This window comes from Dunckerocampus dactyliophorus, chromosome 8 (genome assembly GCF_027744805.1).
Source record: "Dunckerocampus dactyliophorus isolate RoL2022-P2 chromosome 8, RoL_Ddac_1.1, whole genome shotgun sequence".
Taxonomy (NCBI): domain Eukaryota; kingdom Metazoa; phylum Chordata; class Actinopteri; order Syngnathiformes; family Syngnathidae; genus Dunckerocampus; species Dunckerocampus dactyliophorus.
Window position 1 is genome coordinate 30,000,768 of NC_072826.1, and position 14,410 is coordinate 30,015,177.

At 40.7% G+C, this 14,410-nt stretch overlaps 1 protein-coding gene across 5 annotated transcripts; it reads left to right on the forward strand.

Moving 5' to 3' along the window:
• Positions 1 to 20: 20 nt before the first annotated feature.
• On the forward strand, positions 21 to 12,556 carry rft1 (RFT1 homolog). 5 transcript variants are annotated; one of them, XM_054783448.1, is made up of 13 exons: positions 21 to 223; positions 298 to 383; positions 2,171 to 2,293; positions 2,366 to 2,657; positions 2,740 to 2,874; positions 5,918 to 6,178; positions 6,251 to 6,395; positions 8,255 to 8,360; positions 8,451 to 8,700; positions 8,766 to 11,240; positions 11,984 to 12,114; positions 12,282 to 12,348; positions 12,412 to 12,556. In XM_054783448.1, exons 1-10 carry the CDS (start codon positions 161 to 163, stop codon positions 8,928 to 8,930), a joined length of 1,626 nt encoding a protein of 541 aa, XP_054639423.1. In that variant the 5' UTR covers positions 21 to 160; the 3' UTR covers positions 8,931 to 11,240; positions 11,984 to 12,114; positions 12,282 to 12,348; positions 12,412 to 12,556. The 5 variants fall into 5 exon arrangements, with proteins under 5 accessions (XP_054639423.1, XP_054639421.1, XP_054639422.1 ...); XM_054783446.1 differs by having other exon boundaries at positions 8,766 to 12,114; XM_054783447.1 differs by having other exon boundaries at positions 11,984 to 12,348.
• Positions 12,557 to 14,410: the final 1,854 nt, after the last annotated feature.

Sequence of the window (14,410 nt, forward strand, 5' to 3'; positions counted from 1 at the left end):
GCGCAAACCACGTAGTACAATGTGTGCGGAAGTGGGAACCCTATTGACTTTCTTGTGTGCTCAACCTGGTTCTTTCCACGTCGTGTACAACATTTAAGTTGCACTTTTATGTCGAAAATTGAATGGTAACTTAAAAGGTGAAGCGAGAGAAAGGCTGACAATGAGCTCTCGGGACGTGCTGAAGAACGCGTCCACTCTGGCGTCTTACAACGTGTTGCTGCAGGTGAGTTACTTCTTCCGTTTGTGTGCGTGTAAAAAAAAAAAAAATGCGTCCAAGTATTACATCCTTCTTCGCAGGTGATGTTCCGTGTGCTCACCTTCCTGTTGAACGCGTTCACTCTACGCTTTGTGTCCAAAGAGCTGATCGGGGTGGTGAACGTCAGGTAAGATGCGTTTCTCATCATCGTGTAGCTCAATGCTAGCTAGCTTGCCCACTAACTGGAGATGTGCAGATCGATACTCGCATATCGATACCTCGGATACCAGCTGTTGATGCCGCAAAATTGATTCTCAAATCAAAATATCGATACTTTTCATACTTGAGTCATTTGTGAATAGGTTTAATTTTTATGGAAGTTCCCAATTAATGACTTATTTTAATGGTGTTATTATTTTACTTATTTTCATTTTTAGTGTTTAAAATATCATTTTGACATATTTTATATGATTTTGTTTTTTCCTGTTGTTGCACATTAGCTGGGCTGTATTCGAAACCACCCCACATGCTCAAAATACTTCAGGGTTTAAAATAAATTACCGTCAAACCCGTCTTAGCGGCCACCTGTATAGAACGGCCACCTGCCTATAGCGGCCACTGAAAAATCCCCCGCAGAAAATTTACGTGTTGTAGACCCTGTGTATAGCGGTCACCTGTCTAACGCGGCCAGCGGCCACCCATTTTGCATCCCTTGGTCAATATCTGACCGCATATAGCGGCCAAAATACCGACTCAAGCAGAAGCTTCATGCACGAAAAAGTTGTGTTTTTTAAGCAATGAAGCCGTCGTGTGTAGACTTTAATTACTGAGTCGTAGCTCAGTCACAATCATTCACGAGATCCACACAAACTGTCAGTTGTTCGACATTAAAAAAGCCGTCTTCTTTGGAGCTTGTTGCAGACAGTGACACCGTTTATTTCCTGGTGTGAGACAATGTGCACTGGTCAATACTGTAATGCCCCTTGTTGTGGGGAAGGAAAGACTCACGTCCCGATGCACTTTAATTTATTTATTAACAGCGGTTTATTAACCTAGTAGTTCTTTACAACTTTTATCCGCAGTCCCACAGTGCCCTCTACTGGTCAACATGTAACAGTATAATTATATGTATCTGCAAACACAACAGACATGTTAATATGTGCGCACACAAATTCAAAATGGCCACCAACCTGTCTATAACGGCCACCTGCCTATAGCGGCCACTTTTGCTTATTTCACACATAGTGGCAAATGGTGATTAATCATGATTTATTAATTTGAAAACTGATTAATTTGATTAAAAAATGTAATCATTTGACAGTCCTAATCAATACTCATTGATTTGTGGCCAGTAATTTATGTTTCTGTTCATAAAATACATCAAAACTGGGCATATTTCACACATAGTGGCAAATGGTGATTAATCATGATTTAATAATTTGAAAACTGATTAATTTGATAGAACATTTAATCATTTGACAGCCCTAATTCATTCGCATTGATTTGTGTCCAGTAATTTATCTTTCTGTTCATAAAATACGGCAAAACTGGGCATATTTCACACTTAATGGCAAATGGTGATTAATCATGATTAATTTGATCAAATGTTTAATCATTTGACAGCCCATATAATACGTATTGATTTGTGTCCAGTAATTTATCGTTCTGTTTATAGAATGCAGCATAACTGGGCATAAATGGTGGTAAATGGTGATTAATCCTGATTCATTTATTTGAAAACTGTGATTAATTTGATGACATTTTTTTACTCATTTAACAATAAGCTTTGTCACGTGTAACACAGAGCTTCAGATGGAGGCTTTTTGTTCATGAAATGTATTCAACTTGTTGGCGTAGCTACATTGGTTGGTCGTAAAGAAAATGTCAAATGTGAAAGTGGCCCCCACCCACGTTCCTTGATTTTTCAATATGCGTCCCTAAGTGGAAAATGTGTTGTTGTTTTCGTGCTTGCAGGCTGACCCTCCTCTACTCCACACTGGTATTTCTATCCAGAGAGGCTTTCAGAAGAGCGTGTCTGAGTGGTGATACGGGGGGGAAGCACAACTGGAGGCAGCATGTCAACCTGCTGTGGATGACGTAAGCATCATAAGTGGCTTTATGCTTAAGTGAGAGTATTGTGACAAAAATACCAGAGGCTTCCCCTCTTAGGTTGCCTCTTGGTGTCACATGGGGAGTCCTGCTGGCTTGCGTGTGGCTCCGGCTCCTGGAGGTCCCGGATCCTCGAACGCTTCCTTTCTACGGCCCCGCCGTGGTGTTGTTCGCCCTTGCGGGGGTGCAGGAGCTACTGGCCGAGCCCCTGTGGGTGCTGGCTCAAGCTCACATGTTTGTTCGACTCAAGGTGGTCGCAGAGAGCTTGGCCATGCTGGCCAAGTGCATCGTAACGGTGGTGCTGGTGGTGTCGGCTCGGGAATGGGGGCTGTACATCTTCTCTGCTGCTCATGTGAGGAATATGGTCCAAGTTCACAGTATTTGTTTTTCATTGATGTTGAATGAACTTACATTACCTGCTTGGTGTGCCCTAGCTGGTGTACACAGGAGTGCTGGTGCTCTGCTATGCTGGGTACTTTCTTCGCTTTTTGGGGTCCGAAGAGGCCAGCAAGAGGGATTTTCCTCTGCGCAGTGTTGGAGATCTGCTACCTCACAAAGCTAGTGGAGAGGTATATCTTGCAATTTAAACGACGGGCCACTTAGACACATTAACTCATCCAATCGCAGCCATTTTACAAAAGACAACTTTTAGACGATTATGGCTGCTCTTTCAAGGCACACAGAATATTGTGTTGTATGGCTCTACAAACATGGAACCTACCAAAAAAAACATTAGACTCCCCTCTTTCATAAAAAAAAACATTTGTTTGTACAGTTTCGCATTCTTAAGTAATCAGCAGTAGAACATAAGTAAGTTTCAGGAAAATATCAGTTCCCAACTAAAAAAGGGAGAAAAGCAGCTTTTTGTGAAAAGATAGATTTCAAGCATAACTTTCACTTTGACACAAATATTTTTGCTTTTCTGACAGCTCAAATATCGAAACAACTATACCAACATAAACAACATAAAAAACATCAAAATAGCCATTTAATATATAACACCATCAACTATTTACAATTTTCACATTTGGAACTAAACTGTGTGTGCACGCGTGTGCATGTGTTAAAATGTCTCTACAATGTGTAACCTTACACTCCGCCACCCTCTCTCACTTCCTCCTTCCTGTCATGTGTTATTCTTCCATCCACACAATTCCCGCTCTTATCAAATACACTACTACCACCTTGTGGCCGTTTTTATGGCTTAAGATTGCTCTGAAATGTTAATGCATTAGTGCGTAGTTGCAACATCGCCTCTTTTTGCCTCTCACGGAAAAAAAATGTAAAAGACGTATAAATAGGTTGTTGGGATTGGGCGTTGGGGTTTATGAAAACGTGTAACGGCCGCTGTCAGGCTCTACAATACCTGCACCACCTGAACCATGTTGTGGTCAATATGCTTTACTTTACTTTACTTTACTGTTCTCTTTACTTGTCTTGCTTGCTTGCTGCTGTAACAAGTAAATTTCCCCGCTGTGGGATAAATAAAGTACATACAATACAGTACAATACAATAAGTGCGTCTTTGGTATTGAATGAGTTAAGGGGCTATCCACACGGGAATGTTTCGGGCCAAAACAGCAAAAAAAGTGTTTTATGGTTTCAGCCTTTCATCCACACGGAAACAACCCGAAACGCTATTTTTTATTTTTAAACTGAAATTTGATAACGCCGGCTTGCCGTTGGCGTGTAGACAAGCGGAGCCGCTACGTTCCGAAAACGAGAAGTGACAAGCCAACACGGTATCTGAGTACTTGGACTGGCATGACCTCACAAAAGTGGAATACCCACTTTGTCGTCAGTCCAGACGAGCCCTGGAAAGCGGAAGACGACGGACGTTATGCCCATGTGTTGTTTCTTCTTCTATAGTTTGGTGTCACGTGGTTCTGTGTGTCTGTTTACAGCGCCACGCGTGGGTACATCCTTTTTACCCGGTGATCCCTTCCCATCTGGATCGGGCTATGAACTAATCCATGTCAGCACGAAAAAATGGTATTATGCCAATATCGGCTAATATCAAATATCAAAGCAAATTAGTGTAATACCATTAATGTTGAATTCATGTCATTTTACGATATGCCAAGGGCCAATTAAAAAAATGAGCTGTGGGCTGAAAATGGCCCCCAGGCCACACTTTGGACCTCCCTGATCTGATGTATTGACCCCAATGTAAGATATCAGGGGGGTTTTGCTACAAAATTTCCTGAAAAAGACGAGTTGCCTGATATTGGGGATGGAGAGGTTTATACATGCAAAACAATGTGCTACCAAGCTTTTCTTCCTGTCACTCACACACACTCACTGCTGGGAGAAAGAATGTCTGAAAAGTAAGGCTGTCAAAGTTAACGCATTAACAGAAGTTTCCTTCAACGGTACTATTTTGACGCGCGATTAACGTGCGTACGTCCTGTTTGAGCCTGGGCCAACACCGCGGTTTGAGGAAATGCAGCGTTGACTGTGGAGCCACAAGCGGGAGCAAATATTGATGAGAAAAAGGGTATTTTGATTGGTAAATTTAGCTTCAGAGCCCTGACAGATGGCTCCCGCAACAAGACCAAAGTTATTTGTGTCTACTGCCGCCTGCCACAGAGAAGCCAGAAGTTACTGGAGCGCTGCCGATGTTTTTTATTGTCATTTTTACAGTGGTACCTTGGCATACGAGTGTCCCAACCAATGTTTTTTAGAGCTGATTTTTTTTCCCCTTGAACTACAAGCTAAAATTTTGGTTACGAGCTGCTATTTATTGGCAGGCATAGCTGAGGACAGCTGTTTGCGGGCTTGTGTCAATTTGACCATGGCTGGACATGAGAATGCATGTAAATAGCATTAGCAGCGTGCTAGCTAGTCACCGGAAAAGATTTTCAACACATCAGCAAAGCATACGTACAGTACCTTACAGCCATCTAATTGCTCTTATTTATGATGTATTGTGTACAACTAAGGCAGGAACAACATCAAATTTAAATGAATACAGAGCCACCATCCACCAGTACCAGCCTGGACTTTGTTTTTCACAGAGGTACACTGAACAAATATACACATTAGCACTCAATAAGGCCATCAAATCTCACCTTTATGCATTCCCACATAGTATCAGCATTTGGGAGCAAATATGAGGCGAAAGAAAAAGGATAAAAATACGGTATAGTAGTCCACATGTGCAGCGTGGGACAAAGTTAGATGGTGCGTTCAAGTACACTCAAACAATTGGGACAAAACGCCGCTCGTGTTAAACATGCAAAAACTGGGATTTCTAACTATGTTATTTTTTAAATAAAATAATGGCCCATATTTCCAAAATTGATATTGCTTTAGGTGAAATTTGATGTAGTTATCGTTGTAGTTGCGTATGGAAACGTTTACCACAAGGAGATTTGCATCACTACTTACTATATGTGCAAAATGTGATTCAATATTTTAATCGATTGACAGCCGTTGTGAAAAGATGTTAGCGTACAACAGTTGTGTGGAGTTACGAAGCGATATTTAAGATGATGTTGATGACAGAAATATGATATCAGATTTTACTGCAGTCGCTCATATTGAAAACATGATTTAAAAATCTTTTATTTTTCTTATATCCAGCGTTGATATCTGCTTGTGTACTTTCAGCCGCTGGTGGATTGGAGCGTGGCCCGGCTCACCTGGAGCTTCTTCAAGCAGTCCTTCCTCAAGCAGATCCTGACGGAAGGCGAGCGCTACGTCATGACCTTCCTGAACGTCCTCAGCTTCGGGGAGCAAGGCGTCTACGACGTGGTCAACAACCTGGGCTCCATGGTGGCGCGCTTCGTCTTCCTGCCCATCGAGGAAAGCTTCTACGTCTTCTTTGCCAAAGTTCTGCAGCGAGGGCGCCCTGTCCAAAGCCAGAGAAAGGTGCCACTCCTTGAGTAAATGTTTTTTTTATTGACTGTTTTTGGCTCATACAGTTGTTACTGTTATCAACAGGAAGATGTTGCTGTCGCAGCAGAGGTGCTGGAATGTCTGCTGAAGCTGGTGCTGGTGATTGGACTCGTCATTGCCGTGTTTGGATACGCCTACTCTGGCCTGGCACTGGACATCTACGGTGGCTCGCTGCTGAGTAGCGGCGCAGGTAACACAGCATGCCAAAGCAGCTAATGGAGTATAGGCTGTCAGTGGGTAGAACCGGGACAGTGGAGCCAACTCACCCTGGCCGATGTGTACTTGTGGACGGGAAGAGTGAGAAGAGAGTGTCGGCTGTCATGCCACAACTGGTCAAGACATCAATATTTAGATATTATGATGATGATGATGATTATTACTACACTTTTAGATTGAGTCTAATAGCTTCCCATAGCGGCCTTTACAATACACACACTCACCCTCCATCCAGTCCAATTTATTTATATACTTTCTTTATATAGCACATTTATAAACGCAGTTTCCAAAGTGCCGCACAAAGTTGTGAACGAGCAAATAATAAAAAGTAAAAGTTGGAATTGAAACACATTGGTGCCTTGGTTAACGTCATTAATCCGTTCCAGAGGGTCAGACTCACACCAAAACGGACTCTAACCAAGGCAAGTTTTCCCATAGAAAATAATGTAAATCCAATTAATTTGTTCCAGACACCTAAAATTGTTAACACTAAACATATTTTATAGACAATAATTGTAGTTTTACATGCAGAAAATGATGCAAAAATACCGTCTACAGAACACACTATTTATTTCATAATAATTTAAATGAAAAACAGATTCGTCCAAGCCACACGTTTCCACGTCGATACATGGGATATTTAGTACACACAAAAATAAACAAAACATAACCGGTAGCTCACCTGTCATTGCCTTCTTGATTCTTTTCTTTAAAAAGACCAGACGTCTTGCTGAACGAGCTTGCGACGGAACATGGAACCTGGCAAGGTGCGCTGTGGTCGGACACACTCTCCAAGTAGCTGATGTGGTGCCCCGGAGATCAGGGGAATGTCAGGGGCTGAATAAGGTCCATTAACTCATTTTTCAAAAGACAACCCTTTCAGTAGCGGCCATTTTAGACCATTTGGACTGATCTTTCAAGGCCCACAGAATATTGTTCTTTAGTAATCAGCAGTAGAACATAGGTACGTTTCAGGAAAATATCAGTTCCCAAATAGAAAAGCAGCTTTAAAAAAAAAAGATACATTTCAGGCATAACTTTCACTTTGACACAAATATTTTTTGCTTTTGTGAAATCTCAAATATCTAAACAACTATGCCAACATAAACAACACAAACAAGGGGTTGTTTTACATCAAAATAACAATTTATTTACAAATATAACACCATCAACTATTTACAATTTTCACATTTGGAACCAAACTATGTGGTGCATGTGTGTGCACGCGTGGGCGTGCTTGTGCTAAATTGTCCTGACAATGCGTAACCTTCTGCACGCTACACTCCTCCATGCTCTCCCACTTCCTCCTTCCTGTCAGGTGTGATTTTTCCATCCACATGATCCCTGCCGAGCTCTTATCAAATGCACTTCTGCCACCTTGTGGCCATTTTTATGGCTTAAATTGCCCTGAAGTGAAATCCTTTTGTGGAGAGTTCACCTCTTTTTGCCTCTCGCGCAAAAAAACGTAAAAGACGTGTAAATACGTTGTTGGGATCGGGCTTTCGGGTTTATAAAAACTTATAAATACATCTTTGGTATTGAGTGGGTTAATAGCTGGCTTTCTAGACGGAATAGGTGTGTCCCATTACGTACATTAATTAGCTGCCTCTTTTCATCTGATTTTATTTCTTTAGAAGGCACAGAAAAGAGGAAGACGTGTGTTCATGTCTCACATAAGGATGATGATGGGCAAAATTCCAAAAAAAGTGCACTTTTCCTTTGACAGAAAAACAGAAGAGAAAAAAAGCTGACTCGTTCACCTCAAAGAGTCAGTTCTAAGAAGCAGATTGTTCATGACGCGCCCGTCGCTAACTGCGTGTGTGTTTTGTTCAGGTCCTAGTCTGCTGCGGTGCTACAGCTGCTACGTCCTCCTGCTGGCTGTAAACGGCGTGAGCGAGTGTTTTGTGTTTGCCGCCATGAGCCAGGAAGAGGTGGACAAGTATGAAAGACGTAAAGATTGAAAGAAGATTCCGCCAGATTGCTTTAACACAACTTAACGTTTTTTTTGGTTTGTTTATTTACCGTGTAGGTATAACGTGGTGATGCTGGCTCTGTCTGCGTCTTTTCTCCTGCTGTCCTACTTGCTGACGTGGTGGGCGGGGGGCGTGGGCTTCATACTGGCCAACTGCCTCAACATGGCCCTGCGCATCTCGCACAGCATCCTGTACATCCACCGCTACTTCCTGCCCAGTCCGTGGAAACCCCTGCAAGGCCTGCTGCCCTCGCCGCTGCTGTGCGTGGCGCTTGCCGCCAGCACGGCGGTCACTGTCGTTAGCGAGGTATCCTTACGCGCTATTTTATTGTATAATTTTATAACTTGTATAACTTTTTTTTCTGGTTGCAGGGGGTTTTGTGCTGTGACGGCGGCTGGCTCCTCAGGCTGGTCCACGTCGGCGTGGGAGCAGTGTGTCTTGTGTTTGTGCTTTTAGCCGTTCTTCTCGCAGAAAGTCGACTTGTTGCATTTGTGAGGACGCAGCTTTTGCCCCAGTACGGCAAAAAACACACATAACGCACGGAAAACGGCACGCAAGTCAACTTCTCTTTCATGGACGCAAGTACAGTACAGTATGGGAATGTGTGCCGACAATATTCCCTCAGAGGACACTTCATTAGGTACACCCGACACCCCTAACATTCCCATTTCATTAGGGACAATACTACACGTGTATAAAGTAGTCTGAGTACAGCTGGTATGACATATGCTAGCCACTGAAAATGAGCGAGCACCGCACAGGCAGCACTCGTGCAGCCCCAGACTGTATGCAAGACGCACTTATCTTTCTGAAGTATGCTCCCTTGAGAAGATACACTGTAATACAAATGTGAGGGGTGTACTAATACAGTAAGACTTGAAGCAGCTTCATATACAGTACAGTAGGATGATGAGTACCTGTAGTACTGTGTGATGATGTATTAGGGCACATGGTCGGTCACTGACTATTTCTTTGATCAACTATGAGCAAATTGAAGGGTTGTTTACCATTTATTTTTTAAATACCATTTTTAATGGTATGGGAGACTCGCCGTCTGAATGTTCTGAACTCGTTTCCGTGCCGGGGCTTGACTTTTAGCTTCTTTAGACGGCTGACTAGACGAGAGTGAATCAAAAGCGCCCCTGCTGCACTACAGCATGTACTGCAGAGCCTTCTCAGATCATGTAGTGCTCATGCTGCTGGTTTACGTACACTCCAGTCGCCCCTCATTTATGGCGGTTCATTGGTCCCAGACCCGACAACGATAAGTGAATTACGTTCTTGTGTTAAGAAATTGAATATTTTCATAGAGATGGCATAGAAAACCTGTTCACCACCTTCTTTTTTTTTTTTTTTTAATTTTCTATCTGTTCACCACCTTCTAAATACACCTTTCAACATTATTAGAGCCCTCAAGACATGAAATAACACCCCTATAGTCACCTTTACATTCCTATTACCCATTATAGTATACATCATAAGAGAAAATAAGACAAATTGGATATAAATAAAATAACATAGACTCACATGTTAGCAGTTCCTTGTTTTTTTCTGGACAGTTTACCTCCAGCGTACTTCCGCCATTACAACACATCGATGTATTGTAATGGCGGCTTTAAATGGCTTTACACTCATGTTACCCAATATAGTAGACAGAATAGGAGTAAGTAAGCCATTTAAGATGTAAATAAAAGTCCTGCTTGAGCAGCGACACGGTAGATGTGTTCCCTAGGGAACCTGAATGACGAGTCTAGTACCTGTCTCACCGCCGTCAATTACTGACACCTGGTGGCCAATGAAGAATACAGCACTACATTTACAGTTACAATGCTTCTTCTGCCTTGTGTTTGTATTTTAGTTCTTTGAGATATTTTTATACTTGAAAATGCTTCATTTAGGCCAAGAATAAGTACAATTTTCTTCAATATGCTTTTTAATTATTATTATTATTTTTTTTTTTACTAATAACAGGCCGTAATCACTCAACTCTGTGAGCAACCGTGAATGACACTCAACTACTTAGCTTGTTAGCCTCCTTTGTTGCCAGGAAGGCTGGGTGCAAATTTAGGTATAATATAAGATTCAATATCAAGTAAATAAAAGGCAATTATTGCCGATACTGACACAAAAGCATAAACCTGAGGGGCAACTGAACGATTCAATTCATTCAAAAGGTTTTTGATTCAGAACTGCCAGATTTTGCAAGTTATATGTAGCATTCTGGCCACTAAGAAAATAAATCAGATATTCAAGAGTTGGTATCATAAGTATCGACATTTCAGTACATCACTGTAAATTATAGTGATGGACATTTCGGCTCTTTTTAGAGAGCTGGTATACATAAACTAGGGGTTATTAGGACGGAACAAATACCAACTAGTGCTGAGGGAAGGAAAAAGGAGACACAACATGTCCAGAGAGCGCTCTCAACCTGTGGGTACCCGCGGTGGGCTTTTAACAAATGTCAAAAGAAGAGAGTAGGGAAAGAAACCCAAAAGCCCACAGAAGCAAAACGGAGAGGAGTGGTAGTCCCTTATGTAGCTGGGGTCTCCGAAAAACTCCAGAGGATCTAATGGCATCTCAAGAAGCCTTTTCCTCGTTGGACAACTCCTGTACGACTGAGAGCCTACACAGACGCATTTGCCTTTAACAGAAAAAAAGGCGAGGAAAAAACCCTACTCGGCTCCCAATTTGCTCCCAGTGACGCGAACCGGCTCCTGACGTTCATTTCAAAGAGCCGGCTCTTACTGCCGATTCGTTCGGGGCCGACCCATCACAATCGCACTGCATGTAGTCATTCACGGCATGTCCGACACCACGCAGTTTTCCCATTCCGTGTAGAAGTGGTAAGGTTTCTGCTTCTCACTGTGTCCTTCTTCCCCACTCCGTTTGTAATACGTAAAGTGTAGAATGAGTAACTTGGAGAGGCTAATTAGTTGGCTCGCTAGCTTGCTATGCTAACGTTGACCGTCTTATGTGTCCCTGCAGTGATCCCGTAGCCTGCGCATTACAGTTGCGCAGTGTGATGTAAACGGAGAATAATAGAAGTATAAAAGTGACTGCATTTCATGTCTACGGGGCGCTAATGATGTTAAAATCGTATTTAAGAAGTCATTAAAATATATTCTATGCTCTAACTACGAAAGTGTTCCATTTATTAACATTGAATCCTTCTTGGTGGAAATTCACTTAAACACGGTCGGGTCTGGAACCAATTAACAGCCATTAAGGAGGGACGACTGTTTGTACAGTATGGTTGTGCGTATGTACATGTAATGTATTGTAGCGTCGTCACTGACGCTACTAAAGCCACAAGAAGTTAGTTGAACAACAAGATTTTTATCGCACTCACAACCAAACGACACGGCCCCACCGCTGGTGCGTTCATAGCAACCCAAAACAATCAGACAACCAGAAGACAATCATACATAACTTAGGGTCGCTCCAGTATTTACTTCCTTCTCATTTTCTTCTTGATTTGTCTGGAAGAATGGATTTTTCCCCGTGTAAATATTTTATGGAAGAGTGGGACTAAATGCCACGCCTCAATCATGTAAATCAAGGCACTTTTTTTCTTTATTTTTGTTAGGCGCTAACAAGGATTGTAGGCTTGGTGGAAAAGCGCTGCTCTGTTTTTCCTGTTTACTCGTTCCCGCCAATATCCGTGAGGGATGGGTGATGATGTCATAATGGAAAACAAGCAGGAAACATTCTTTTCAGGTCTGCCTTCTTCACTTCTTGACTTGAATTTTGTGGAGCTGCTAAGCTTCTTTCCAATGGCACACACACACACACACACACACACACACACACACATCTTGTGTAGGAGGTGCTTTCCCCCTCATGACATCATTTGTTGGTCTTTAAAAACATTTATTATCCCCTAGAGAATCCCTGCTAGGCTGACTTGAGTGTACAAGCGGACGACACTGAGGACCAACATGTCTCAAGTAGGTAAGAGCGCTTTCCTCAACGTGTGTGTGGTCCACATTGGCAGTCTTCTTCTGCTTCATCCAGCCAGGAAAGGTACGCCAAGAAGAAGAAGAAGAAGAAGCAGTGCAGCGTCCTGCAGTGAGAGAGGACGACCTGTCTGAGGCAAAGAATAAACTTGGTAGCGGCGGACCAAAGAAGAGTAAGACGCTGCAAGTCATGTATGAGTGCGGTGAGCACACACACACACACACACACACACACACACACACACACACACACGAAAGCAGATGAACACACAGTACGTATGTGCTTAAAGTAATTCCACATTAGCATTTACGGTGCAGTACTTCGTTTAGGATGTAGAAAGTTTCCACTCCATATAGGGACAAAGGAGGGACCTTTCCCCACTGGACTTAAGTGTGTGCGTGTGCATCCTTTTTATACGGCAAGCATTTAATATTTGGAAATATTAAAAAAAAAAAAAAACTCAAGATAATTATTTTCCTACATGTTCTAAACACCATTCTTAATAATGAATGAATAAATGATATTTTATATTGTATTTTATTGATAATTAAATCAAATAAAGTGAAATAATCTGTTCCAGGGTCAAACTGTCGCCATTTTAAGACATATCAACTTTTTTTTTAATTTAAAGTGAGATCATTAAAATTATTGTTATAGAATAAATTATATTTGTTATGTTTGATTTTATGTTTATAAAATGTTCTATTTACATTATTGTTATAATATTTATTATTAATGAATTTGGAAAAATCTCCATAATATGAAGTGAATGAATCCGTTCCAGGGTCAAACTGTTAGCATCATAAGACATAAGTAACATTTTAATATTATAAATGCTCATATTTGGAAATATCCTATTTAAGCACCAGATGATTATTATTTATAACTTTATTGTTACTTTGGACAGTAATTTAAAAAATACCTTTATAAATTATTAATAAATAGTATTGTTTTGTTTTATTTTAACATGTACATTTTTGTATTATCTGTAGTATTATTATTATTGTAAAAAAAAATACAAAAAAAAACCCTTATAGGAAATAATGTAACATGAATTAGTCTGTTCCAGGGTGTCAAACTGTCTCCATCATAACACATTTATGAAGTGATTGTTTTAAGCAATATTTTAATATTATAAATGTTATATAAGAAACATTTGGAAATATCCAATTTAAGCACCATATTATTTTATTTAACTAAAAAAAAAACTTTAGACAATTATTTAAAAAAGTGTTCATTTATTAATTAATATTATTTGATATTTTATTTTAATATGCATAATTATTTTTATCTGTATTATTATTGTTATTATAGTTATTATAGGATTTATTATAATTACACAAATACAAAAAAAATCCTCATAGGAAAAATGTAATGTGAATTAGACTGTTATCGAAAGGTTTTTTTTTTAATAAAAAGTTGCATATAATTATTTTAAAAATATTGTCTTTATTATTCTTATAATTTATGACTTATCATAAATAATATCCATATATAAATAAACAAAAGTCTGCATAGGAACTAATTCGTAATTAATGTATTGTAGGAATGAAGGGTGTTGGCAGAGCAATACTGACACCTAGTGGCATTGTGTAGGTGTTGCAATGAAAAACGTGTACTCTATGTCTGGTTTGTCCTGGACAGAGACGATGGGTAAAGTGGCTCCATCCGTGTTCAGCGGGGTGAGGTCAGGAGGAGAGACGGCGTTGAACACGCGCTCATCCCCACCCGCCCAGAAGTAGACGACCGCTTCCTGCCGCGTTTGTGACGTCACGTCGCTGGTCCACCACTGAGGCATGTTTATTATTGTGCTAAAAAAAAAAAAAAAAAAGTTTATTATTGTGCTTGGATTCTACATTGAGGGCTGTTTTGGTACATTGTGGTAACCAAAATATTAGAAAGAACTGTCAGTGTGACACATCAACAATAATAAACACATTATATCACAGAGTCAATCAAAAGTGCGCGTTCTTGTAGTATATTTGATAGTTTATATTGGATCTCAGCCCCTCACTAGATCTATAATCTGTAACTATAATATAGTTTTTCAAATAAT

Coding starts and splice junctions, on each gene's coding strand:
- rft1 (XM_054783445.1), top strand. CDS start 161: ATGAGCTCTCGGGACGTGCTGAAGAACGCGTCCACTCTGGCGTCTTAC. Junction 224..297: donor CTTACAACGTGTTGCTGCAG/GTGAGTTACTTC, acceptor CCTTCTTCGCAG/GTGATGTTCCGTGTGCTCAC. Junction 2,875..5,917: donor CTCACAAAGCTAGTGGAGAG/GTATATCTTGCA, acceptor GTGTACTTTCAG/CCGCTGGTGGATTGGAGCGT.